The 26,901-nt window shown below is 42.5% G+C and overlaps 1 protein-coding gene across 2 annotated transcripts in view; it reads left to right on the top strand.

The window, feature by feature from the left end:
* ARFGEF3 (ARFGEF family member 3) overlaps positions 1-26,901 on the top strand; it is a 191,558-nt gene that overhangs the window by 94,864 nt on the left and 69,793 nt on the right. For both annotated transcript variants that reach the window (XM_033867776.2, XM_073789656.1), the window contains 5 exons: positions 3,277-3,381; positions 4,488-4,821; positions 15,316-15,428; positions 16,182-17,092; positions 26,690-26,856. In XM_033867776.2, coding sequence (XP_033723667.1) covers positions 3,277-3,381; positions 4,488-4,821; positions 15,316-15,428; positions 16,182-17,092; positions 26,690-26,856 — 1,630 coding nt within the window. The remainder of the gene's footprint in view (positions 1-3,276; positions 3,382-4,487; positions 4,822-15,315; positions 15,429-16,181; positions 17,093-26,689; positions 26,857-26,901) is intronic.

Genomic DNA, 26,901 nt, shown 5'->3' on the forward strand with positions numbered 1-26,901 from the left:
TCATGGTTCTTTAAAACCTGGATGGCTCTAATGTCACCTACAGGGACCCCTACCTATAGGGCAACCATATAACTTGGCATACCTTAAACAGTCCAAAGTTACGCTTATTGTATAATTATTATTAAAGACACTCATATCGATATCTTCTAGGAAGTACCGGTATAAGTGGAATTTTTTTTTTTTTACTGCACAGCACATAACAAATATTTGATAAATATTAGCTCTAAAATAGCTTGTTTGCTTTCAGAATTATCAGTGCTAATTCTAGTTGGTGATGCATTTAGGAACACTGAGTTTCTTACATTAGAAATTTGACTGAAGGTTGTTGGGAAAATTCAATGCACAAACGTACATTACAAATGCTCACATATGTGTATTAGAAACTAAAGGTCATACATTTCTATCAGTCACTGAAAAAATGGAAACGTTTCTAAACCATATGATTCAGGGATAGGCTTTAAATGGAAAAAAAAAATAACTCACTTGACCTGCATATGGTTTTCTACGATTTCTCATTGGACATTGGATCAAAGATGGCTTTAGGCATATTGTTATAGAGCTTAATGATTTTTATAGGATTCTCATAGTCTTGCTTGTTTTATCAAAGCAATTTCCTTATCATAATTCTGCCTCTGGAGACTCTTCTCCTTGTTTGGTTATGGCCTTTCCCATCATGGTTCCATTGCCCTAAGATGGGGGTTCTATTACTGCAGAAGCTGGGGTGCAGCAGGCTTAGTGCAGCTTCTCTGGGAAACGTTTAACACCCCCGGGTCAGATAATACCATGCCCTTGGCTGCTCTCACTTTGGTGGTTCTATTAATTCTCCTTAAATTTTCACATCTATATAGTTTCTTCTGATTTTACTACTTTAACTCCTTTTATTTCCATTGGCTAAACTTGACACCTCTCCTACCTTCTAAGTAAGTTCTTTCTCTGAAATCACACCACTGTCATTACTTCTCACCCAATATCCATTCCCAAAATCAATGCCGATATACCTCACAGGTCTTTAGCTCTGTAGGGGTATGTACTCATGATATGTTCAGTCTCTCAGGAGAAATCAGAAAATGCATTCAGGCACACAGGTTAACTCACATGCCTTGGAGATGCAATATTAATAGAGCTCTATATTAGGCAAATTGAGTTACGTGATGCTGTTTAAATCCAAGAATTTTTGGAAGGATACTTGGGATTAGAAAGATACTTTTTCATTCTCTGCCCGTTGGTTTCCCACCACCCTCTCCCCACTTCCCTCTCTTCTCAGTACAGAATGTCGGAGAGGAATCTATACTGAGGCATCTTGGAATCAATGAGGCGAGGCTGAGCCTTCATATTGTGTATTCTAATTCCATTCCACTCCTTATGCAACTCCTTCTCTCCTTTTTCTAACTAAATTTGAATCTGTTTCTAAGGGAGGCAAAATCAAAATAGTTCAAAGCGAAACAAAATTTTAAGAACTCCAGAAATCGAGGATGTGCTGCCAGGTTGCTGTCACAGTAACCCTGCCAGGGCTGCACTGTTTCTCCTTCATGGACCACTGGTCTACCCACGAGAGTTGTTCTCTGTGGATCATGGGCCTGGGAGGAAATCCAGAGACGAGCAGAGAGTGAGACCAGTAGGTGCTCAACCTGTTCAAACAAAAGGCCAGACAAAGTGACTCACAGCCCTCCTAAGTAGGCAGATGTTCCCTAGTGTGTGCTGAAAGAGTTGGCTAGTTTCTAGGCGCCTTTCTGCCCTGTGCAGCTCACAGATTCGTCTGTCTATAGTCAGACAAATATGAAACGTACACACTGTGCACACACATATGTGTATCTAGTGAGGGGCATGCATGGAAGGTGCTCCTCTAATGACATGACGCGTGCCAGGCCACGAGTACTCATTTTTCCAGACTGCAGCAGCCCACAGAAAAGCTGCCGCATTCAGTCTCCAAGGAGACTCCCAGGCCAGTTTCCTTGGCAATGAGCTCTCTCTGTCACCAAGTCTGATGCCTTGGGGTTGCCATATTGCTGCAGCACGCTTTGCTGATATGTACTCCTAGGGAACTTGACTGCTTGTAGCTTTTCTCTGGGTTTATTTCCAGTGATTTCAGAAACTGAGACTCTTTATTGTTTATAGTTATTTTAGTTTTGTGATGTTCGACTGACAGTTTGAAAGATAGACATTTTTCAGTAAGGGCATTTAATAATTATTTTTCTTAATTATGAGTCAAGTGATGATCAGAAAGACCACCCACCTGGATTTTAATACTTTCTGGTGGATTAGGCAGAAAACTTAATCCAGGTATAAAAATGTGCATCCCATAAACTTATCTGTTATTTTTTAATCTGGTTCTGTTGAGGAACCCCATAGTAATAATTATGAGAAAAATAATTCATCTGTTGAAAAACCATGCTGCTTTCAAAAAAATAAAGAAAAGCCAAATGCAAGTTAGTAAAGCATTAATCATCTAAAAGATATCATGGTACAATAAAACATCTGAAACATATTTAGACAATTAAACATATTAAAAATTAATATTTCTGGAATAAACTGTGGACTTTAGGCAATATATCCGTATTTGTTCATTAATGGTAGCTGTTAATTTGTTCATTAATGGTAAGATGTTAATAACATCTTTACCAGGATAAACCACGTGCAGGGGTGGATAAAATATGGTCACTTTCCATGCCATATTCAGTTTTTCTGTAAATCTAAAACTGTTCTAAAAAGTAAAGTTTATTACAGAAAAATCATCCTAACTGTATTAGTTTGTTGGGGCTGCCATAACAAAGTACCACGAACCAAGCGGCTTTAACAACAGAAATGTATTGTCTCGTGCTTCTGGAGGCTGGAGATTGGAGATCATGATGTCAGCAGAGTTGGTTCCTTCTCAGGGCTGGGAGGCCTCGCTCTTTGGCTTGTAGACGACCGTCTTCTCCGCATGTCTCTTCACATTGTCTTCCTTCCTTATGTATCTCTGTGTCCTAATTTCCCTGTTTTATAAGGACACCAGTCGTATTGGGTTAGGATCTACCCTAATAACTTCACTTTAACTTGGTTACCTGTGTAAGGTCCCAACTCCAAATAAGACCATTTCTGAGGTGCCAGGGGTTAGGACCTCAGCATATGAAAGCGGGGGGCGGGGGCACAAGTCAACCCATAACACTACCACTGCCCCCTACCCTAAAATTAACACCCTGTGATACCTAACATTTCCCCAAGTGTTTTCCACACGTCACCTCTTTAGTTTCGCCTTTACCTTGCGTGCATTTGTATGTTGGTTCTGCTTCTCTGCAGTGACAGTCAGCAGCTGCAGCTTCTGTACCTGGAGTGCGTTCTGTCCGTGCTCAGCAGTTCCTCCTCCTCCATGCGGCTGCACAGAGGCTTCACGGACCTCATCTGGTGAGTGTTCATCCTGACGCCGACCCCTGCTCCACCCCAACCTGGGGGGCTCGCTCGCTCTAGCTGGCTCTGCGGGTCCCTTCCCAGGGCATCCATGCCTCACTGGCCATTTCATCTATGTGTAAATATATTAGAGGGAAAGTAAGGAGATAGCTTTGCTTATATGCACCAGACGAAGCTACAGAGAGAAAGGGGAGAGAAAGCGATAATTATTGTAACAAACTATGCCTCCCAAGGCCCTTTTGCATTTTGTTTTCCATCATAGGATCATGAGAGCCTACGTTCTAAATCATATAAAGGCACCAGAGAGTTGCACAGGCGAGGCGATTCACCTTCGCCAAAACTGGGCCTTCTTCTCAGCCTCACCCTGGTACTTTCTCCATCTCAACCTGAATACTAGTCTCTTAATCATAGTCAGAGATTCACACAAGTGACAGGACCCTCAGGCAGCCAGCTAGCTGCTCTGGGTTCCTGCGATTATTGACAGGGAGAAAGTCGAATGCTATGTATATGATATGTGTCAGAATTTTAAACCAACTTCTCAAATGAGGAGTATAAATAACTTTGTTACTTATAGTAAAATGAAACTTCATAACTAAGTTAGCATTTTGAGTCCATTTTCCTCACATAAGATGATTTCTAATGCTTCTCTTGATATTTTATGTAGTTAACCCCAGCTTGAATTATGAGGCAAAGTATTCTGTTGATATCCCCAGGAGTGATGAGGAGTCAGGGAACGCTGGGGCAGAAGGTAGCCAGAAGAAGGAGCAGTAAAGAGCCCAACTATTACTTGTCTTTTTTTTTTTTTTTTTTTTTGCGGTACACGGGCCTCTCACTGTTGTGGCCTCTCCCGTTGCGGAGCCTGTACGCGCAGGCTCAGTGGCCATGGCTCACGGGCCCAGCTGCTCCGCGGCACATGGGATCTTCCCGGACCGGGGCACGAACCCGTGTCCCCTGCATCGGCAGGTGGACTCTCAACCACTGCGCCACCAGGGAAGCCCTTACTTGTCATTTTTAAGGCACCTGGCATTTACCCTCAGGATAGTATTCGTATTTTATCATTCGGCTTGTAGGGAAACTTTCCTTTCTTCTCGTTCTCTTCTCAGGAAAAACCTTTGCCCTGCTCTCATCGTGATCCTGGGCAATCCAATTCATGACAAAACTATCACCTCTGCTCATAGCGGCAACACGAGTACCAGCATCGAATCGGACTCTGCGTCTCCAGGGGTTTCTGACCACGGCCGGGGGTCAGGCTGCTCCTCCACCGCACCAGCCCTCAGTGGGCCCGTGGCTCGGACCATCTATTACATCGCAGCTGAGCTGGTCCGGCTGGTGGGGTCAGTGGACTCCATGAAGCCCGTGCTGCAGTCGCTCTATCACCGCGTGCTGCTTTATCCCCCACCCCAGCACCGGGTGGAAGCCATCAAAATAATGAAAGAGGTAGGGAGGCAGTGAAGGATGCCACCAGGTCTGCCAAGAGGGGCTGAGCACCGTGTCTTGCACAAAGGAAGTACTTAGAAAATGTTTGTCAGTCGCCTGCTGGAACTTAATTGCTTCTGTACAGTATCCAGTAACAAATAGTATCTTTAGCACTGGGGGCTGTGTGTGCATGTGTTGGGAGTTGGACTAAGGGGGTGTTGATAAGTGCTCACTGAAGCAAAGCCATTTGATAATTTTAACTACATGCATCTGACTGGACCCCAGGCTGAGCTTTCATTTTGCTCCCTCAGATACTGTCTGTGCAGATGTATATGTTTTTTGGTTTTTTTGAATTTTATTTATTTTTTTATACAGCAGGTACTTATTAGTTATCCATTTTGTACACATCAGTGTATACGTGACAATCGCAATTGCCCAATTCATCACACCACCACCCGCACCCGCCGCCGCTTCCCCCCTTGGTGTCCATACGTTTGTTCTCTACATCCGTGTCTCAGTCTCTGCCCTGCAAACGGGCTCACCAGTACCATTTTTCTAGGTTCCACATATATGCGTTAATGTACAATATTTGTTTTTCTCTTTCTGACTTACTTCACTCTATGACAGTCGCTAGCTCCATCCACGTCTCTACAAATGACCCAATTTCGTTCCTTTTTATGACTGAGCAATATTCCATTGTATCTGTGGACCACATCTTCTTTATCCATTCGTTTGTTGATGGGCATTGAGGTTGCTTCCATGACCTGGCTATTGTAAATAGTGCTGCATGAACATTGGGGTGCATGTTTTTTGAATTACAGTTTTCTCTGGGTATATGCCCAGTAGAGGGATTGCAGGGACATACGGTAACTCTATTTTTAGTTTTTTAAGGAACCTCCATACTGTTCTCCATAGTGGTTGTATCAATTTACATTCCCACCAACAGTGCAAGAGGATTCCCTTTTCTCCACACCCTCTCCAGCATTTGTTGTTTGTAGATTTTCTGATGATGCCCATTCTGACTGGTGTGAGGTAATACCTCATTGTAGTTTTGATTTGCATTTCTCTAATAATTAGTGATGTTGAGCAGTTTTTCATGTGCTTCTTGGCCATCTGTGTGTCTTCTTTGGAGAAATGTCTATTTAGGTCTTCTGCCCATTTTTGGATTGGGGTGTATGTTTTTTTAATATTGAGCTGCATGAGCTGTTTATATATTTTGGAGATTAATCCTTTGTCCGTTGATTCGTTTGCAAATATTCTCTCCCATTCTGAGGGTTGTCTTTTCGTCTTGTTTATGGTTTCCTTTGCTGGGCAAAAGCTTTTAAGTTTCATTAGGTCCCATTTGTTTATTTTTCTTTTATTTCCATTACTTTAGGAGGTGGCTCAAAAAAGATCTTGCTGTGATTTATGTCAAAGAGTGTTCTTCCTATGTTTCCCTCTAAGAGTTTTATAGTGTCTGGTCTTACATTTAGGTCTCGAATCCATTTTGAGTTTATTTTTGTGTATGGTGTTAGGGAATGTTCTAATTTCAGTCTTGTACATGTAGCTGTCCAGTTTTCCCAGCACCACTTATTGAAGAGACTGTCTTTTCTCCATTGTATATCCTTGCCTCCTTTGTCATAGATTAGTTGACCATAGGTGTGTGGGTTTATCTCTGAGCTTTCTATCCTGTTCCATTCATCTATATTTCTGTTGTTGTGTCAGTACCATATTGCCTTGATTACTGTAGCTTTGTAGTATAGTCTGTAGTCAGGAAGGCTGATTCCTCGAGCTCTGCTTTTTTCCCGCAAGACTGCTTTGGCTATTTCGGGTCTTTTGTGTCTCCATACAAATTTTAAGATTTTTTTGTTCTGGTTCTGTAAAAAAAATGCCATTGGTAATTTGATGGGGATTGCACTGAATCTGTAGATTGCTTTGGGTAGTATAGTCATTTTCACAATATTCATTCTTCCAATCCAAGAACATGGTATATCTCTCCATCTGTTTGTATCATCTTTAATTTCTTCCATTAGTGTCTTATAGTTTTCTGCATATAGGTCTTTTGTCTCCCTAGGTAGGTTTATTCCTAGGTATTTTATTCTTTTTGTTGCAGTGGTAAATGAGAGTGTTTCCTTAATTTCTCTTTTAGATTTTTCATCATTAGTGTATAGGAATGCAAGAGATTTCTCTGCATTAATTTTGTATCCTACAGCTTTACCAAATTCATTGATTAGCTCTGGTAGTTTTCTAGTGGCGTCTTAGGATTCTCTATGTATACTATCATGTCATCTGCAAACAGTGACAGTTTTACTTCTGCTTTTCCAATTTGTGTTCCTTTTATTTCTTTTTCTTCTCTGATTGCCATGGCTAGGACTTCCAAAACTATGTTGGATAATAGTGGTGAGAGTGGACATCCGTGTTTTGTTCCTGATCTTACAGGAAATACTTTCATTTTTTTACCATTGAGAATGCTATTTGCTGTGCGTTTCTCGTATATGGCCTTCATTATGTTGAGGTAGGTTCCCTCTATGCCCACTTTCTGGAGAGTTTTTATCATAAATGAGTGTTGAATTTTGTCAAAAGCTTTTTCTGCATGTATTGAGATGATCATATGGTTTTTCTTCTTCAGTTTGTTAATATGATGTATCACATTGATTGATTTGCATATATTGAAGAATCCTTGCATCCCTGGGATAAATCCTGCTGATCAAGGTGTATGATCCTCTTAATGTGTTGTTGGATTCTGTTTGCTAGTATTATGTTGAGGATTTTTGCCTCTATATTCATCAGTGATATTTGTCTGTAATTTTGTAGTATCTTTGTCTGGTTTTAGGATCAGGGTGATGGTGGCCTCATAGAATGAGTTTGGGGTGTTCCTTCCTCCGAAATTCTTTGGAAGAGTTTGAGAAGGATGTGTTAGCTGTTCTCTAAATGTTTGATAGAATTCACCTGTGAAGCCATCTGGTCCTGGGCTTTTGTTTGCTGGAAGATTTTTAATCACAGTTTCAATTTCATACTTGTGATTGGTCTGTTCATATTTTCTATTTCTTCCTGGTTCAGTCTTGGAAGGTTATACCTTTCTAAGAATTTGTCCATTTCTTCCAGGTTTTCCATTTTATTGGCATAGAGTTGCTTGTAGTAGTCTCTTAGGATGCTTTGTATTTCTGCGGTGTCTGTTGTAACTTCTCCTTTTTCATTTCTCATTTTATTGATTTGAGTCCTCTCCCTCTTTTTCTTGATGAGTCTGGCTAATGGTTTATCAATTTTGTTTATCTTCTCAAAGAACCAGCTTTTAGTTTTATTGATCTTTGCTATTGTTTTCTTTGTTTCTATTTCATTTATTTCTGCTCTGATCTTTATGATTTCTTTGATTCTCCTAACTGTGGGTTTGTTAGTTGTTCTTTCTCTATTTCCTTTAGGTGTACATTAGATTGTTTATTTGAGATTTTTCTTTTTTCTTGAGATAGGCTTATATAGCTATAAACTTCCCTTTTAGAACTGCTTTATGCCGCATCCCATAGGTTTTGGATCTTCGTGTTTTCATTATCAATTGTCTCTAGATATTTTTTGATTTCCTCTTTGATTTCTTCAGTGATCTCTTGGTTATTTAGTAATGTATTGTTTAGCCTCCGTGTGTTTGTGTTTTTTATGTTTTTTTCCCTGTGGAAAAAAGCATAGTGTTGTGGTCAGAAAAGATGCCTGATATGATTTTAATTTTCTTAAATTTACTGAGGCTTGATTTTTGACCCAAGATGTGATCCATCCTGGAGAATGTTCCGTGCACACTTGAGAAGAAAGTTTAATCTGCTGTTTTTGGATGGAATGTCTTATAAATATCAATTAAATCTATCTGGTCTGTTGTGTCATTTAAAGCTTCTGTTTCCTTATTAATTTTCTGTCTGGAAGATCTGTCCATTAGTGTAAGTGAGGTGTTATAGTCCCCCACTATTATTGTGTTACTGTTGATTTCCTCTTTTATAGCTGTTAGCAGTTGCCTTATGTATTGAGGTGCTCCTATGTTGGGTGCATATATATTTATAATTGTTATATCTTCTTGGATTGATACCTTGATCATTATGTAGTGTCTTTCCTTGTCTTTTGTAACATTCTTTATTTTTTTTTTTGTTTTTGTTTTTGTTTCTTGCGGTACACGGGCCTCTCACTGCTGTGGCCTCTCCCATTGCGGAGCACAGGCTCCAGACGTGCAGGCTCAGTGGCCATGGCTCACGGGCCCAGCTGCTCCGCGGCATGTGGGATCCTCCCAGACCGGGGCACGAACCCGCGTCCCCTGCATCGGCAGGTGGACTCTCAACCACTGCGCCACCAGGGAAGCCCTAACATTCTTTAAAGTCTCTTTTATCTGATATGAGTATTGCTACTCAAGCTTTCTTTTGATTTCCATTTGCATGGAATCTCTTTTTCCATCCCCTCACTTTCAGTCTGTATGTGTCCCTAGGTCTGAAGTGGGTCTCTTGTAGACAGCATATATATGGGTTTTGTTTTTGTGTACATTCAGCAAGCCTGAGTCTTTTGGTTGGAGCATTTAATCCATTCACGTTTACAGTAATTATCCATATGTATGTTCCTATTACCATTTTCTTAATTGTTTTGGGTTTGTTTTTGTAGATCCTTTCCTTCTCTTGTGTTTCCCACTTAGAGAAGTTCCTTTAGCAGTTGTTGTAGAGCTGGTTTGGTGGTGCTGAATTCTCTGAGCTTTTGCTTGTCTGTAAAGCTTTGGATTTCTCCATTGAATCTGAATAAGATCCTTGCCGGGTAGAGTAATCTTGGTTGTAGGTTCTTCCCGTTCATCACTTTAAGTATATCATGCCACCCCCTTCTGGCTTGCAGAGTTTCTGCTGAGAAATCACCTGTTAACCTTATGGGAATTCTCTTGTATGTTATTTGTCGTTTTTCCCTTGCTGCTTTCAATAATTTTTCTTTGTCTTTAATTTTTGCCGATTTGATTACTATGTGTCTCGGCGTGTTTTTTCTTGGGTTTATCCTGTATGGGACTCACTGCGCTTCCTGGACTTGGGTGGCTATTTCCTTTCCCATGTTAGGGAAGTTTTCGACTATAATCTCTTCAAATATTTTCTCTGGTCCTTTCTCTCTCTCTTCTCCTTCTGGGACCCCGGTAATGGGAATGTTGTTGTGTTTAATGTTGCCCCAGAGGTCTCTTAGGCTGTCTTCATTTCTTTTCATTCTCTTCTCTTTAATGTGTTCCGCAGCAGTGAATTTCACCATTCTGTCTTCCAGGTCACTTATCCGTTCTGCCTCAGTTATTCTGCTATTGATTCCTTCTAGTGTATTTTTCATTTCAGTTATTGTATTGTTCATCTCTGTTTGTTTGTTCTGCAATTGATTATTCTGCTATTGATTCCTTCTAGTGTATTTTTCATTTCAGTTATTTTATTGTTCATCTGTATTTTTTTGTTCTTTAATTCTTTTAGGTCTTTGTTAAGCATGTTTACATCTTCTCTCTCTTTGCCTCCATTCTTTTTCCAAGGTCCTGGATCATCTTCACTATCATTATTCTGAATTCTTTTTCTAGAAGGTTGCCTATCTCCACTTCATTTAGTTGTTTTCCTGGGGTTTTATCTTTTTCCTTCATCTGGTACATAGCCCTGTGCCTTTTCATCTTGTCTGTCTTTCTATGAATGTGGTTTTTGTTCCACAGGCTGCAGGATTGTAGTTCTTCTTGCTTCTGCTGTCTGCCCTCTGGTGGATGAGGCTATCTAAGAGGCTTGTGCAAGTTTCCTGATGGGAGGGACTGGTGATGGGTAGAGCTGACTGTTGCTCTGGTGGGCAGAACTCAGTAAAACTTTAATCCGATTGACTGCTGATGGGTGGACCTGGGTTCCGTCCCTGTTGGTTGTTTGGCCTGAGGCGACCCAGCACTGGAGCCTACCTGGGCTCTTTGGTGGGGCTAATGGCGGACTCTGGGAGGGCTCACACCAAGGAGTACTTCCCAGAACTTCTCCTGCCAGTGTCCTTGTCCTCACGGTGGGACAGAACCACCCCCCGCCTCTGCAGGAGACCCTCCAACACTAGCAGGTAGGTCTGGTTCAGTCTCCTGTGGGGTCACTACTCCTTCCCCTGGGTCCTGATGCGCACACTACTTTGTGTGTGCCCTCCAAGAGCGGAGTCTCTGTTTCCCCCAGTCCTGTCGAAGTCCTGCAGTCAAATCCTGCTAGCCTCCAAAGTCTGATTCTCTAGGAATTCCTCCTCCCATTGCCAGACCCCCAGCCTTCGGTAGTCTTACCTGGGGCTCAGAATCTTCACTCCAGTGGGTGGAGTTCTGTGGTATAATTGTTCTCCAGTTTGTGAGTCACTCACCCAGCAGTTAATGGGATTTGATTTTATTGTGATTGCATGTGTGCCTCCTACTGTCTCACTGTGGTTTCTCCTTTGTCTTTGGATGTGGGGTATCATTTTTGGTGTGTTCCAGTGTCTTCCTGTCAATGATTGTTCACCAGTTAGTTGTGATTCCAGTGTTGTTACAACAGGGAGTGATCTGCTCTGCCATCTTACTAATCAGTGTATAGATTCTTATAAATTTTTTAAGTGCTGACAAAAATGTAGACTTTGATTATAGGGCATCAGTATACCATTGCTGGTGTACTTTATCTTTGTAGCTTTTTCTCCAGACTCCAGAGGCCCCCACAGATGTATATGTTTATTCACTTTTGCCAGAATTGGATTTCAAAATGATTTTATACTCAGCTTGTACATTACCCCAAAAAGAAAGTTTTCCCTTCCACAAAGAAACTAAGACTTCAAGGGGTCAAATGATTTGCCCAGGGTCAAAAGAAAGAGAAAGAGTGCAGATCTCCATCTGACCCTAAGCCTATGGTCTTCTCTACACACATTTTCACTGGACTTGATTTTCATATTATAATGCAGATGATTCTAGCGACTCCTTTCCTACCACTGGTTCAGCTACCCCTTTAATGAACCTGGGTCTGAGTCAAGGTATGAATCCTCTCTCTGCCACTTACCAGCTAGGTTATAGTAGCTGAATCATTTAACTCTGGACTTAACCATTTTATTATCTGTACATAGTGGCAGTATTCCAAAGATTGCCAGTTCAAAATGCAGTAAAGTTTGTATAAGTACTTGGTGAGTCTTTAAAGTGATAAACATCTGGTAAACTTATTGCTGCCCTGAGGAAGAGAAAAACATACAGAGGCTGAAAACAGCTGGTTCTCATCACCTCCTGCCTGAGGCAGTGCACCCTTCGACCTGGTTTCCTTGACTCCTGCCTGTCTTCTTTTCTTCCTTTTATTTTCCTGGACTTACGTTTGTAAATCACCACTGTTAATTTCCACTCTTTAATGGTGCCTATTGCCTCTCCCATCAAGCTTGAAATACTCTGCCCAGTTTCCAGATCCGGCATCATTCTCACGTCCGGTCATTTCCCAGGATGGACCCTCATTCCATCTAACTGACCCTGCTTTGTTCAATTTCTACTTTCCCGCTTCTGTTCTAGCTCCCCCTGTTCTGTGCCCATTGGCCACACTTCCACTTCACCCAGTTAAGTGGTTGATCACAATAAGCTAGGCAGACACTGCTGGCACTTCATATTAGCTTATTTACAAACTCCTTTAGGGATATAATATTATGCCCATTTTCCAGATGGGGAAACTGAGGCTACATGAGGCGAGGTTTACTTGCCCAGAGTCCTTGTGAGCAGTATGACTAAAACATAAACCCAGATGTTCTAATTACAGCGGCCTGTCTGTTAAAATCCTCTTTCTTTACGGCTCTGCTTCCTCAGGCCATTGATTTCGCTCTTCTGTAAATCCCATCCCACCATTTAGGAATTGATTATATGTCTCATCACACTGACTGCTTCCCAGTACAATGTGGAACAAGCTTCTTGTCTCCCTAAATATAGTTTTGTATACATTGTTTTTGTGTGTTCCCCTGGTACCTAACACTACAGTGCTTATAGTTTTGTATACATTGGTTTTGTATGTTCCCCTGGTACCTAATACTACAGTGCTTGAATGAGAATAAGTGTACGTTTTAACTGAATGACGGAGAAACCCGAAGACAGAATATCTGCCAACAGGGTGTTTTGAAGCAGCAGCATCCCTTCTTTCTCCCTGAGAGTTGACAGGCACTGGAGTGATTATTGCCCACGGCAGAGCCACTAGATAGCTGAATGCTAAGTAAATACTTTGCCTACAAGGTGTGTAGTTCTCAGTGTACTTTCAATAACAACTTCTTTAGTACTGCAAAGGAAATTAGTTGTGGTTTCCCCTTTTCATAGATTTGCTAGCTTCCCAAGGTCAGTTTGCAGGGCGAGGCTGGAACTGACACCAGGGGATCACATCCAGGCCGTGCTGCCCCGCGGAGCATGGCAGACTCACGTGGGCCAGGTTGTTCTCAGAAGCATTGCGTCCACTTACTGTGGCAATACCAATAGCTTGGGAAGGTTGGTAACCTAGAAACCAAAATGTGCAGGGCTTATGCACACAGAGAAAACCGCTGGGCACCCAGAATGTTTGTTTACCCTTCTGGAGTTTGAACGCCCGTGTGTTATTTCCCTGTTCTCTCTCTAATTTGTCACTCCACCATGTGTGTTCTGTGCCTATTAATCAAAGGCATACAGGACATTTTGCTTTTCAAAGTACATTTTCTTTTTGCTTCTACTTTCCCCCCAAAAAACATTCCATCATCAAAAAGAACACCTTGCTTCCTTTTCTCTCTCCCATGTTTCGGCTTTAGAAGGAAGCCCTAGTCTTTATCAGACCTGTGACACCCTAGCCCCTGACACCACGTTCCTCATTTCCACCGGAAGAAGATGAGGTTAAACATGTCTTGCTTTTCTTTAAGTATTTGTTGAGAGTCCTCCAGAAGCCTAACCACTCAGTCTCCTTTCGCTCCAGGTTCTGAAGCACCTGAAAAATAGACACAAGATCAATGTGAGAATTAAAATATGTCACCTAAGTTATTACTGGTAAAGTTGGATTAGGGAATGTAATGGGATCCCAAGAGAAAGTGAGATTTCCCACTCCTGTGGCCCTGAAATGCACTTGTCCTTCTAACAAGAGATGGGACAGCTAGAGGCCCAGAGGCGTAGCCACTTCACTTGGCTGCCAGCCTACAGGCAGGCAGAGGGAGAGAGGGGGAGAGAAAGAGAGAGACTGCCTTGACCTCTGGCATTATCGCTGCTTTTTTGATGTCAAAGGAAAAAAGTGGAAGCTTCATCTTTGTGCCTCCAAGAGAGCAGAAGTTCCCAATTTCTGGCAGAGGAAAGAAATATGGAAAGAGAAAAACATGTAACTTTTTCTACTTGATATACATTTTCTTGCAAGTATAAGTCCCTTTGAAAATAATGGACATAGCAGTAGGATGTCTGCTTCAATATACTTAATTAATCAATTTTTCTTAGTCTCAATTTGAAGTTTTCTGTACAGACGCCTACCATATGGAAATAAAAATTAGTGTGGACTGAAAAATTATGAAAATTCTATACATGAAGACTTGTGAGATACAGCCAAAACAGTGCATAGAAGGATATTTATAGTTTCAATGACTTACATCAAAAAACAGAAAGCCTAAAGTTAATGTTCTAATTCTCCAACTTAGGTAGTTTGGAAAAGAAGAGCAGATTAAATTCAAAAAAGTAGAAAGGAGGAAAAGTAAGCATAAAAACAGTAAGTACTGATGTGATAAAAAGCAAATGTAATATAGTGAATTAATAAAGTGAAAAACACCAGGACTCTGAAAAGACTAAGGAAATCGAAGAACTCCTGGCAAAAGCAATTGAAAATTCTAGAATAGGTAAAAACAAATAAATAGAAATAAGAATGGGGGAAAAAAAGCATATAACCATAGATGTTGCAAATATTACAGAAATTAAGGAAGATAGTAAGGCACCTTTAGGCCAGTAAATTTGAAACCTTAGATATTATAGATAAATCCCTAGGAAATAACACAACCTTTAAAAAATTGGTTCAAGGAGAAATTGAGGACCTAAGTAGTCCTATCATCTTTAAAGAAATTGAATCAGTAGTTAAAATCTTTCCATTAAGAAAAAAAAATTAGTGGTCCCATACAGCTTTAGAAACAAGTTATACCAACATTCAAAGAATGGGTTAGTTCTAATAATACATGAACTTTTCCAGGGAACAGAAAGGGAACTGGTTTCTCAACCCAGTTTTTGAAGCTAGCCAATTTGATAGCAAAATAAGACAGGGAGAGGATCAGGAAGTTAAATTACAGGCCAGGCTTACTAAAAAACATAGATGCAGGTGCTTGTGGTTCTGTGCTATAAAAAATTTTGAAACAATCCCTCGGGATACTCTTTATCTAAGCCAGTCCTGAACTGGGGAGCCAGGAACCCAATGTGCCTTCTAAGTCAAGAACACCTAGGTCAGATTTATTAAGATTTGAATTGCAAATAGTTGTGTTTCTCCTTAGACTGTATCGTGCAATAGAGAATGTACATGCTTATTTGATCTCACGGTTCTTTTGCTTTTTTATGATAGTCACTTCTCTGTTATTCTTTTTTCCTTATTCTTAAAGCTACTTGGGAGCCCGCAGCGTCTCTGTGATTTGGCAGGACCCAGCTCCACTGAACCTGAACCCAAAAAAAGATCAATTTCAAAACGAAAGTCTCATCTGGATCTTCTCAAACTGTAAGATACATTCTCATTTGGGGGTCTGTATTGATTGGTGAAGACTGCTTCTCTGAATATTCTTAACGTTGTTTCCAAATCCCTGAAATTGTCTGAATCTATATTATATGAAATGGGACTAATAATGTACCTGCAGGCCATAGGAGAAGTCTTACCTCAATTTTTTTAGAATCATATAACTTTCCATATTTTCATTGACTTCAAGAAAAAAGTGTACCAGATGAAATGTCCAAAAATTCTTCATTGGGGTTATTTTAGGGAAATCCTTTTTGATTTACAATACTGTAGCTATATGATTCCTTTACATATAGCCCCTCTAGGAAATGGAATATTATCTGATTTGTAATAGCTGTAGTCACATGCATCTCTTCAGAAATACAGTTCTTTGATAGAGGAAGGTCTGTATTATCCTATAGCCATTATAAATGTTTTCTCTTTGGAAAACTGAACATAATACAAAAGTGAGATGATTCTGTGCCTGTCCTTGTGAAGATTATAAATTCCCATCCACAGTCTTTATTTGTACTCAAATAAACCAGCCAACTGAGAGTGTGATTCAAGGTGGGCCACTTTCCAGCCTGACCATGTTTGTTTCACTTATTGTTCATTTTATTTTTCTGCCCAGATTTCATGTAAATCACAGTATCTGTTTTGAATATTAGACTGTTCACCAGTCAGACAATTCTTATAGATTTTGGAGCCTTTTTCTATGTTTCGCGTATTGATGCCGTCTTCTCCTTTGAACGCTTTCAGCATCATGGATGGCATGACTGAGGCGTGCATCAAGGGTGGCATCGAAGCCTGCTATGCTGCCGTGTCCTGCGTCTGCACCTTGCTTGGGGCCTTAGAAGAGCTCAGCCAGGGCAAGGGCTTGAGCGAAAGTCAGGTCCAGCTGCTGCTTCTGCGCCTGGAGGAGCTGAAGGACGGGGCCGAGTCGAGCCGAGACTCCATGGAGATCAATGAGGCTGACTTCCGCTGGCAGCGGCGAGTCCTGTCCTCGGAACACACGCCCTGGGAGTCGGGGAACGAGCGGAGCCCTGACATCAGCATCAGCGTCACCACGGACACGGGTCAAACCACTTTGGAGGGAGAGTTGGGTCAGACCACACCCGAGGACCACTCCGAAAACCACAAGAATGGCCTCAAGTCGCCAGCCGTCCAGGAGGGCAAGGAGCCTCTGAGTAAAGTGTCAGAACCGGAAGCCGTGGACCAGCCAGATGTGGTTCAAAGGAGCCACATGGTTGCCTACCCCGATATAACTAACTTCCTGTCCGTTGACTGCAGGATGAGGTCCTACGGATCCAGATACAGTGAGAGCAATTTCAGCGTAGACGACCAAGACCTCTCTAGGACGGAATTTGATTCCTGTGATCAGTACTCGATGGCAGCAGAAAAGGACTCGGGGAGGTCTGACGTGTCGGACATCGGATCCGACAACTGTTCTCTAGTTGATGGGGAGCAGACCCCTCGGGACTGCCTGGGCCACAGGTCCCTGCGGACTGCGGCTCTGTCTCTCAAACTACTGAAGAACCAGGAAGCCGATCAGCACAGCGCCCGGCTGTTCGTGCAGTCCCTGGAGAGCCTCCTGCCGCGCCTCCTGGCCCTGCCCAGCGTGGAAGAGGTGGACTCGGCCCTCCAGAACTTCGCCTCTACCTTCTGCTCAGGTTTGTGAATCATTTTTTGCTACATAGTCAACAAGACCTTTCAGAACATTTTGCTTAAGGGGCAGTTACCAGCATGCGTGAAGTTTGAAGTGCTCAGAGCATCTTAATGAATCTTTGGGTTTCTTATATTTAGAGAGAGCAAAGGAATGTTAACTTACTGGTGGTGGTTTGCTTGAAGTGCACAGCCGTCGATGGCTGGAATACACTGTGAGGTTGATAAATTTGTATGGTGTGGAGTGAAGGGTAAGAGGTAACTGCATTCTAGAAAGCTAATACTGACTGAAACAAAATGACAATCTGTCACTCTCAAAACACTGAATTCTTCCTATGCTTCTACGCCTTGGTGTCTAAGAATCATAGAGCACTGCACTTTTGGTTTATTGACGTGTAAATTATTTCAAATGAGGTCTTGGAGCAGATGCAGGCTGTCCTCCCAATATATTCTGAATTCCCCTGAACTTCAAACGGTGTGTGTGTGTGATACTCCAGTAGACTATGGCAACATCACATTCTCCAGTCTCAGATCCTTCCTGTCTGTCAAATGTCAGCATTGTGACCCAGACCGTAATTTAAACAGGAGTGCTGTGGGCATCTTGGCCAAAGTATACCAGAGAGTTATACTAGTTTTATTGAAGGGCAGAAGATGGTCACCTAGGATTTTGGTGGAGGAAGGAGATAAAGAATACAGGGTAGCAGCGTTTCACACAGGGAATAATTAATTTAAAGATTGTTTTCTTGAAAGGTACTCATAAAGGGAGAACCCAGCCTTTTCCTTTCTATGTAGGGAAAACCCCAGTTCTTTCCTATTGTGTGTCTTCCCTTTTTTATGGGTCACACAGAACACTGTACTTCTGATGCTTCTGGTCATCAAATGTGTGGAAGTTTTCCCCCAAAACAAGCAGCAAGCCTCTGACACCAGCTGGGTGTCCTACAGTTTAACTCAATTCTGACGCTACCTACCTGCTACCCCCGCTACAGACACCAGCTGCAAGCCCAGGTAACACGAGTTACCTGTGCTTCTGATGGACTGGCTGTAAACCGGAGGTTCCCATGACCCCCTCCTTAGGCTTGCTTAATTTGCTAGAATAGCTCACAGAACTCAGGGAAACACTCACTTTTGTTTACCAGTTTACAAAAGGATATGATAAAGGATACAGATGAACGGCCAGGTGAAGAGCTACGTAGGGTGAGGTCTGGGAGGGTCCTGAGCACAGGATCTTCTGTCCCCGTGGAGTTGAGGTGTGTCACCCTTCCGGTGTGGATGTGTCCAGCAACCTGGAATCTTCCCGAACCCCCTACTATTGGGATTTTATGGAGGCTTCCTCATGCAGGCATGATCAATTATTAGCTCCATTTTCAGCCCCTCTCCCCTTTCTTGACGATGGGGTGATGGGGGTGGAACCCAAAATTCTTTACTCCCATTGAGGAGTCATCCAGGAGCCCACCCAGAGTCGCCTCATTAAAACAAAAGATGCTCTTCGTGTTCTTTATTGCTTAGGAATTTACAAGAGTTTTAGGAGCCCTGGGTCATGGATGAGATCGAAGACACATATGAGGACTAGAGATGCTCCCAGTGTTCTTATCACTTAGGAAACCACAAGGGTCTTAGGAGCTCTGTGCCAGGAACTGGGGGCAGAGACCAATGTATATATTTTCTATTATCTCACAGTGCTACAGAAAGAAAGCAATTAATGGGTGCAAAAAATTTATGGCAGGAATAATTGATTGCCTGACCCCAGGGTGATCAACTGTGCCTTCCCCTGAAATTCAGGGGTCTCTTGACCACAGGATATTGAGGTGCATGGACCTCTCTGGGCCTGTGCTCAGGACTAGAAAGGACTGACCCTGAGGACCAACATGGAACCGTCAAAAGCCAAGATCACCGCTTGCTCTTCCACCACTGAGCCTTGAACATGTGTTTGTCGTGATGCTTCCTACATTTGTCTACCCCATTTTTGATCTTCTAACAAACAACATCACACACAAATACAAAAAAAATTCTAGCCCAGTTCCTGGAACTTGGTAGAAGGGACTGCTGTGTTGTTAAAAGGGAGCTTAGGTATCTTTAAGAAGTGATCAGATTGTCCTTTGTCAAAAGGACAAGAAAAACACTTTGATCCAGGGATATTTAAGGAAGAACATGTTTTAATATGAGAATGATCCGATACTGTAGCAGCAGGCACCAGCAGAGACACGGCGCTTCTGATCCTGGGCTGCTCAGTAACTCTGACCTACCTCGTGGTTAGGAGAGATGCATGCAATTTCTCAGCTTTCCTGACTGCACTGTGATTCTTTTTAAGGCATGAAAATACCAATTTTTAAGGCTACCCGACATTTTTTCTCAATATTTTTCTTTTTGGAATTAGATATAAAAATAGAGTTTGGTTATTTGATTTGTGTGAAGGAATACACACACACACCAAAAAATCATGTTTCATTGAAAAGCTAGAAAAATATATAAATACTCTTCTTAAAAATTAGGGCTTCCCTGGGGGCGCAGTGGTTGAGAGTCCGCCTGCTGATGCAGGGGACACGGGTTCGTGCCCCGGTCCGGGAGGATCCCACATGCTGTGGAGCGGCTGGGCCCGTGAGCCATGGCCGCTGAGCCTGCGCATCCGGAGCCTGTGCTCCACAACGGGAGAGGCCACAACAGTGAGAGGCACGCGTACCATAAAAAAAAAAAAAAAAAAAAAAAAAAATTATATTTCTCCCTAATATCTTTTATGCCACCATCATTAGATTTTACATTCTTTTATTGAACATTCCCAGGGTATGTGTTTTGTGTATGTCTTTTTTGTTTCTCTCTTTCCCTCCCTCTCTCTTTCTTTCTCTCTCTCTCACACACACACACACACACACACACACACGTGCACACCCAAATGCTTCTTCAGTCAACATTTATAGAGAAACTTCACTGTGCTATGTCCTAAGGGTGCAAGATATGCATGATTTATCCTCAATACATATTTATTGACTGTAGATTGATGAACTTGCTTTTTGGTTCCTAAAGCTATGAATAGTTCATGTGCTGAGAGAATCAAGGGTAAAGCCTGAGTTGGAAGGAGTTTGGTAGGGCCTCTGCTCCTGTGCCTCTTCCCAGCTGGAAGCATTCTTGCGGGGAGGAGCTTGGCAGCCTGCTCTGACCAGCTTGATGTCCCTGGTGCCAAGGCAGAGAGCCTGGCACCCATCAGTGATCCCCCAAAACAGCTGTGTATCAGATCACAGCACTGCCCCTGGCTGCAGTAATGATGGCCTTGAGTCATCAAGAAATGGTAAAATTATATTTAGGCCCTTCTATTTAAAGTTAAAATTATCCATACAAAATAACTCGGCTGCAGAAGTTTCAGCGTTTAAGCATGTAAGATTCAGCTCTCAGATAAATTCATGTTTACAAACAACATCTCCTAGTAATTCCAGATTAAATGAGTTGTGACAGTGGTAAAGAATGCCTTCCAAAGGGCCTGCCTCATTTCCTATGAGAATTAGGAAACATAATCCTAGCAAAGCCTTTTTACAAAATTTGAAGCAAAGCCTCACATTTGTGTTTTTGTGTCTTTCAAATCAATACTTATTTGTAGCACGTGCACAACAGCACTTTCGTGTATGTTTTATGTGACCAGAATGCGGCCCCATGAATGTTGCAAACTGCTCAACTTTAAGAGGTCTATAAAATGTCCCGTCAAACCCAACATGCTGTGACACTAGTTTTTACGTGTAGAAATCAATACATTGAAAAGAGACTTCAGAATCTTTCGGTTGTTTCCGAATGCAGTTTATGGTGATTGTCTCTAACCAAATTGTTAGGCATTTGTCTTTTTGATTCTGGTGACCTCCACAGCGCTTTTACCAGTTAGGAGTTGGTCTCTGTATCTGAACTACAGACCCGTCACTCTGTGGTCCTGCTGCCAATAAGCGGATTCTCTTCAGTTACCACTATGGTTTAGCGGTTTAGTGGCTCACACTGAATGTCGCTGTGGGTCAGCCGAAGCGACTGGATGCTGGGTCCACGTCTGGCCTTAGGCAGAGCTCTCCCTCCCTTGCACATGTCACCTCCAAGATGAAAGATGAGTGAAAGAGAAACATCTGTACCTGTGAGACAAGGGGACGGCAGATTTCCTTTGTTCACCCAAGAGAAAGTTATGAAAGCCAAAATAGGAGAAGGAGAGAAGGGAGTCTCCCGGAGTCATAACCCAGATATTTTACTCATTATTAACTTCTGTGTCAAATGCTTCAAACCTTATTTTCCCCAAAACTTCCATCGAGCATTTGTCCCTGCTTTGTTAGCAGGGTCTGCCCTCCTGGCTAAGGTCAACCCCACTTGGTATTTCTCAGGGGCTCCTGTCCTCCAACAGCTAACTTACAGTTGAAATGAGCCTCCTGAATTCCACATGATTCAGGGGAGCTTTTTCTTCGAAAGCAATTCAAGTTTCTTCTGGTGGGGAAGTTTGAAAACCTTCCGACAAACATGGGTTTTATGAAGATGGTATTGGATGTGAGCTGCGATGGCTGCTGCAATGCGTCTGGTCCCGCGTAGAACAAAGTGGCATCTGTGTAAGGTGCTCCTTGGGGACCAGAAAGCAAGAGCCAACCTCCCCCAGCCATTGACAGAGGGGCACGGGCACGTGGCTTTGGGATTGCTGTTCCTTAGACTGGTGGTGTTTGGTGAGGATCTTGAGACTGACTGTGACTAAGTGTGAGGCTAATTGCAAGCAACCTGATATTTATGAAGTACCAAGTTTCGGAAAAGGTAGTAGAGCTAGTATGAATCTCAATTGTGCAAGAAATATCTATTTATTTAAATTAAAACAAATCTGCCTCCAGACCTCCAGCCTGCCTAACTGGCCAGACATTTGATCTCTGCTAGCCCTCGGGTCCCCATGCCAGGGTAAAACTAGAAGTGGGAGCTTATGTGGGATCTGGATAGGGAGGCCCCTCACCTCTCACATCACCAGTGTGCCCCCGTTGTCCCACTTCACAGCCTTTCTGGGAGGTCCCGTGATTTCTCTACCTCCCTGCCAGGGTGGGGCCTGGAATGTTCTGGCAAGGCTGGGGGGCGCCCCTGCACATCCTGTGTCCTCCTCCGGGGTCCTGCCAACCCTCCAGGTGCTGCCAGGTAGCAGTGAGCAACAGACCTCCACCCCCTGCCCAGCCAGGGCATCTCCCTTCTCTTCCTCATTGCTTCCTCCTCCCATCACCTTCCAGAAAGGGACCATAGTCTCCGGAAGAAGCTCTGACTTTGTGAGTACGGAACCAGAAGGCAGGTATGTTGCCAGCTCCAGGTTGTGGCCCCATGATTTAAACACCCCAAAAGGTGATAATGCACATTTATGTCCGTATCTTTGTGGAGAACAGAAGGCAAAATACAGGTAGAAAACCTCGCCTCTACCAGTTAGGATTAGGTTTGCATAGAGTAGGAAACTCAACTGATTACTTGAGAAAGAAAGATTCCTTAACTTCCCCCTACATTGAGTCTCAGGTAGGCCATCCAGGGCTCTGTGATGGTCTGGGACTCGGGCCCATCCTGTCTTTGGAAAATACTTTGGCTACATCTATCAAACTTAATATATGTGTTTATTCTGCTTTTAGGAACATATCCCACAGATATTCTTACAGAAGTGTTATTTCATCATTTCATCCTTTTTCATAATTGAAAAAATATCAGTGTCTACCAATAAAGCATTAATTAAATAAATCACAATACAATCATGCAGTGGTATATGCACAGTTATTAAAAAAGAATGAGGCAGATCTATAAGTGCCAGTATCAAGAGGTGTCTAAGGTATATTTTTTAGAAAACAATAGTTGCAGTATAATGTATGTCATATGATCTCATTTGTGATTGTATTTCCACATAACACACAGAAGGAAGTGAGTCTTTTTGGGAGGGGCCTCATTGGGGCTTGGGAGAAGCAGGGCTGTTGTTCATATTGTTTATACTCTTCAGTACTGTTAAATGTTTCACATCAAGTATTTAATGTTTACTTTAAAAAGAAACATCACATTATCTTAGACATGGAAGGTACTTTTCAGGGTCATTTTATGCTAATCTTGTATCCAGTCTTGCACTGGTAACCAGTCAAGCAGGTGATCCATCCTCCTGTTAACAGTAAAGGACATCTTAGTTATAGAGAGAGAATGAACTTTAGTTACAGATAAGTAGAGAAAAAACCAGATAGCCAGAAGATGTTAAAGGTCATAGTTACTATAATTTGTCACCCCAAATTCAGTAACACTTCAATGAGACCAATCAGAAGGATGGATGAAAACAGAGGATCTGTTAGGAACATGATAGATTGGGATCTTTTCCCAACATTAGAAGCAAGTACAGTGTGGCAGAGTGCAAAAAGCCTGGAGTTTGGGCCCAAAAGACCTTTGCCAATTTCTAGCTGTATAACTTTGGGCAAATTACTTAACATTTTCAAGTTACTTTCCTCACTGGTAAAATAAAGTGGGGCATCTGATATATATCAAATTTATATATATATATATAGATAGATATAGATTGATATATATTATATATCGGATGAAATAATGTGTGAGAAGAGATTGTTCTGGAAGATAGAAAACGTTTAATAAATTGCACCGATCATGTTATTTGCATTATTAATATCACCAGTGAACTATATCTGGTAAATCAAGAAAATTATCTTCCTTAAATTAATAGATTATACTTTCTTTTGTTTTATTGTCAAATTTGCCAGTTCTTTGTAAGAAATTAATCTGCATACAGATATACGCCAGTACCAACAGATTGCCCCTAACACGTCTAACAAATTATTTCAGAACTCGGCATAGCCACCCGCGGTGACTTCCAGGGCCTTGTCACACCTCTGCTAATGATTTGGGTCTTCATGTCAGCAGACACATTAGCTTTTTTCACTTTCAGCATCTGAGCATGTGCTCAGGTTCCAAAACATATTCCAAGGTAAATAGTTGGTTTCAAAATTTTAGAAGAAACTATTACTGATGTCTAAGATCAAAGCCACTTGCAGATTCTTCCCCCCCCCCCCCCGGTTGATAGACTCGAATATTCCTTTCACCTGCGACCCGGGGTAGTTAAATACCCAGCAACACTGCATGCTGCTTTCTGTGTACTGTGGAAGGAGACTGCGCTTGTGCTTTATCTACTCCAGAGAACTGGAACCAACCCACCAGGACCTTAAGAGGGTGGAGTATTCCTATGGACCATCAGGGCCAAGTACTCTCAGTAAAAGAATCTTGTAAAGCAGCTGCAAAGTTCTCACCGAACTCTATACAGAAGGCAAAGGGAATGCCTAATCTTTGCCTGCCTTGGCAGTTTCGTTGGGATAATAGACATACTTACTCCTACCAAAAATGTTTATTTACACTGTTCTCAAATAGAGCAGAGGTCTTAAAGTTTTCTCAGCTTTGAAAGCTTCTTCTGATTCATATCTTCTTACCAGCATATTCATTAAGAAGTCCACAGATATATAAGTAACCATTCCAGTTAGACATTTGTATTTCCCGCTTAATTGACTGATAATTTTTGAGAATTTTTGCACTTCATGTAAGAGGCACATTTTTGATTAAAGGATAATTTTAGACATGCTCTGAAGAGTATACAGGTGCATGTCATGTGCACGCACATGTTCAGGAGGGGCTGTTTCGCCTACATCCCTAAATCCAGCCTCAGAGTGTTTGTAGGAACAAGTGTAGCACTGGGGCAGACATAGTACCAGATGAGGAGAAGCAGGCTTGGGTAGTTTCTGTCACCTCAAGCTGTCTGTGTAAGTTTGACCTAGGCATCAACTCTCTCTGGCTGAATGAGGCCATCTTTAGAGCATGAGGTATCACTGATTTTTGTTTTTACAGTTAATTTATGAAAAACACAGGAGCCTTTCAAAGTGAAAACCATACTATGAAATATAATAGAATGTTTCAAAACAATAGCTGGGGGGAAACCAATAACTTTTTTTATATATATTTTGAAACTGTTTCCTCATTGATTAACAGCTTTTATTGAGATATAATTCACATACCATGCAATGCACCCATTTAAAGTGCCCAATTCAAAGGGTTTTATTATTATTATTATTACACTATTATTTTAGTTGCTGCAGTGAACACTGGCATACAAGTATCTGTTCAAATTCCGGTTTTCAGTTCTTCTGGGTACACTCCTAAGAGTGCAAAATCACTGGGTCATATGGTAATTCCGTGTTCCGCTTTTTGAGGAACATTATTACTTTTAGAAAAGTTTGTACTTATGAGTTACTGCACTAAGCATCTTAAATGTGTATTGCATCTAGTTGCCATAGCAAACGTCTTCATTCATTCTTATTCATTCATTCAGCAAGTAATTTTAAAGGATCTACTATGTATCAGGCACTGTTCTAGGCACTGAGGTTCTCTAGTGAACAAATAAAGTTCCACTCTCTTGTAGGTCTTACATAATAGTAGTAATGGCAGACAATAAACAAATATATATATATATGTATATATATATATATAAATGCCATTAAGGCAATGAAGAAAAGTGCATGGTGAGGGGGAATATTGAAGAGGATGGTTGTAGGTATGGGATGCTATTTTAGATGGAATTAAAGGGGAATGTCTGTGAAAAGCTGACACCTGGGCAGAGCCCTAAAAGAATCGAGGCAGGGCTTCCCTGGTGGCGCAGTGGTTGAGAGTCCGCCTGCTGATGCAGGGGACGCGGGTTTGTGCCCTGGTCTGGGATGATCCCACATGCCGCGGAGCGGCTGGGTCCGTGAGCCATGGCCACTGAGCCTGCGCGTCCGGAGCCTGTGCTCCGCAACGGGAGAGGCCACAACAGTGAGAGGCCCGTGTACCGCAAAAAAAAAAAAAGAATCCTCCTGCCAATGCAGGGGACCTGGGTTCGAGCCCTGGTCTGGGAAGATCCCACATGCCACGGAGCAGCGCCACAACTACTGAGCCTGTGCTCTAGAGCCCACAAGCCACAACTACTGAGCCCGCGTGCCACAACTACTGAAGCCCGCGCACCGCAACGAAGAGTAGCCCCCTCTCGCCACAACTAGAGAAAGCCCGCACACAGCAACAAAGACCCAACACAGCCAAAAATAAAATAATAAATTAATTAATTTCAAAAAAAAGAATCGAGGCAGCTAGTCATCCAGAGATCTTGGGAGACCATTCTGGGAAGAGGCAAAAATGCAAAGGCCCTGAGGCACGTCCAGGCTTGGTGAGGTCAAGGAACAACAGACAGGTTGGGGTGGCTGAGGGGGAGGGGCGGGGTCGGGTTTTTTTATATTGTGATGGGAAGTCATTTGGAGAGTTTGAGCAGGAGACAGAGGCAATCAATTATTCTGCTTATTTCTAGGTAAAGGAGGCTTTAAGTGATTTTACCAAAGCACCCGGTGAGTAACAAAAAAGATTTTCCCAAGTAGGTTCACTCCGGAGTGCATGCTCTTCCCCACCAGTCTATGGTGCATCTCTGCCCGAACGCTATTCCTTGCTGGCTGTCGTTGTTTTACAGAAATGCCTTAAGAGGTGCTCCTTCCCTGGGATTTGTTCGTGCCTCTCCGTAAGCGGCAAGCCAGATGTTAAGTGGGTCTTGCCAGGCGTCGTGTTTGAGGTCTGTGGATTGTCTCCCGCAGGCATGATGCACTCCCCGGGATTCGACGGGAACGGCAGCCTGGGCTTGCAGATGCTGATGAACGCGGACAGCCTGTACTCGGCCGCGCACTGCGCCCTGCTGCTCAACCTGAAGCTCTCCCACGGCGACTACTACCGGAAGCGGCCCGCCCTGGCGCCAGGCACCATGGTGAGTGTGCGTCTCCGCCCCGCCACGCCGAGGGCCAGCGGCGGC

This window comes from Tursiops truncatus, chromosome 12 (assembly GCF_011762595.2).
Source record: "Tursiops truncatus isolate mTurTru1 chromosome 12, mTurTru1.mat.Y, whole genome shotgun sequence".
NCBI lineage: Eukaryota > Metazoa > Chordata > Mammalia > Artiodactyla > Delphinidae > Tursiops > Tursiops truncatus.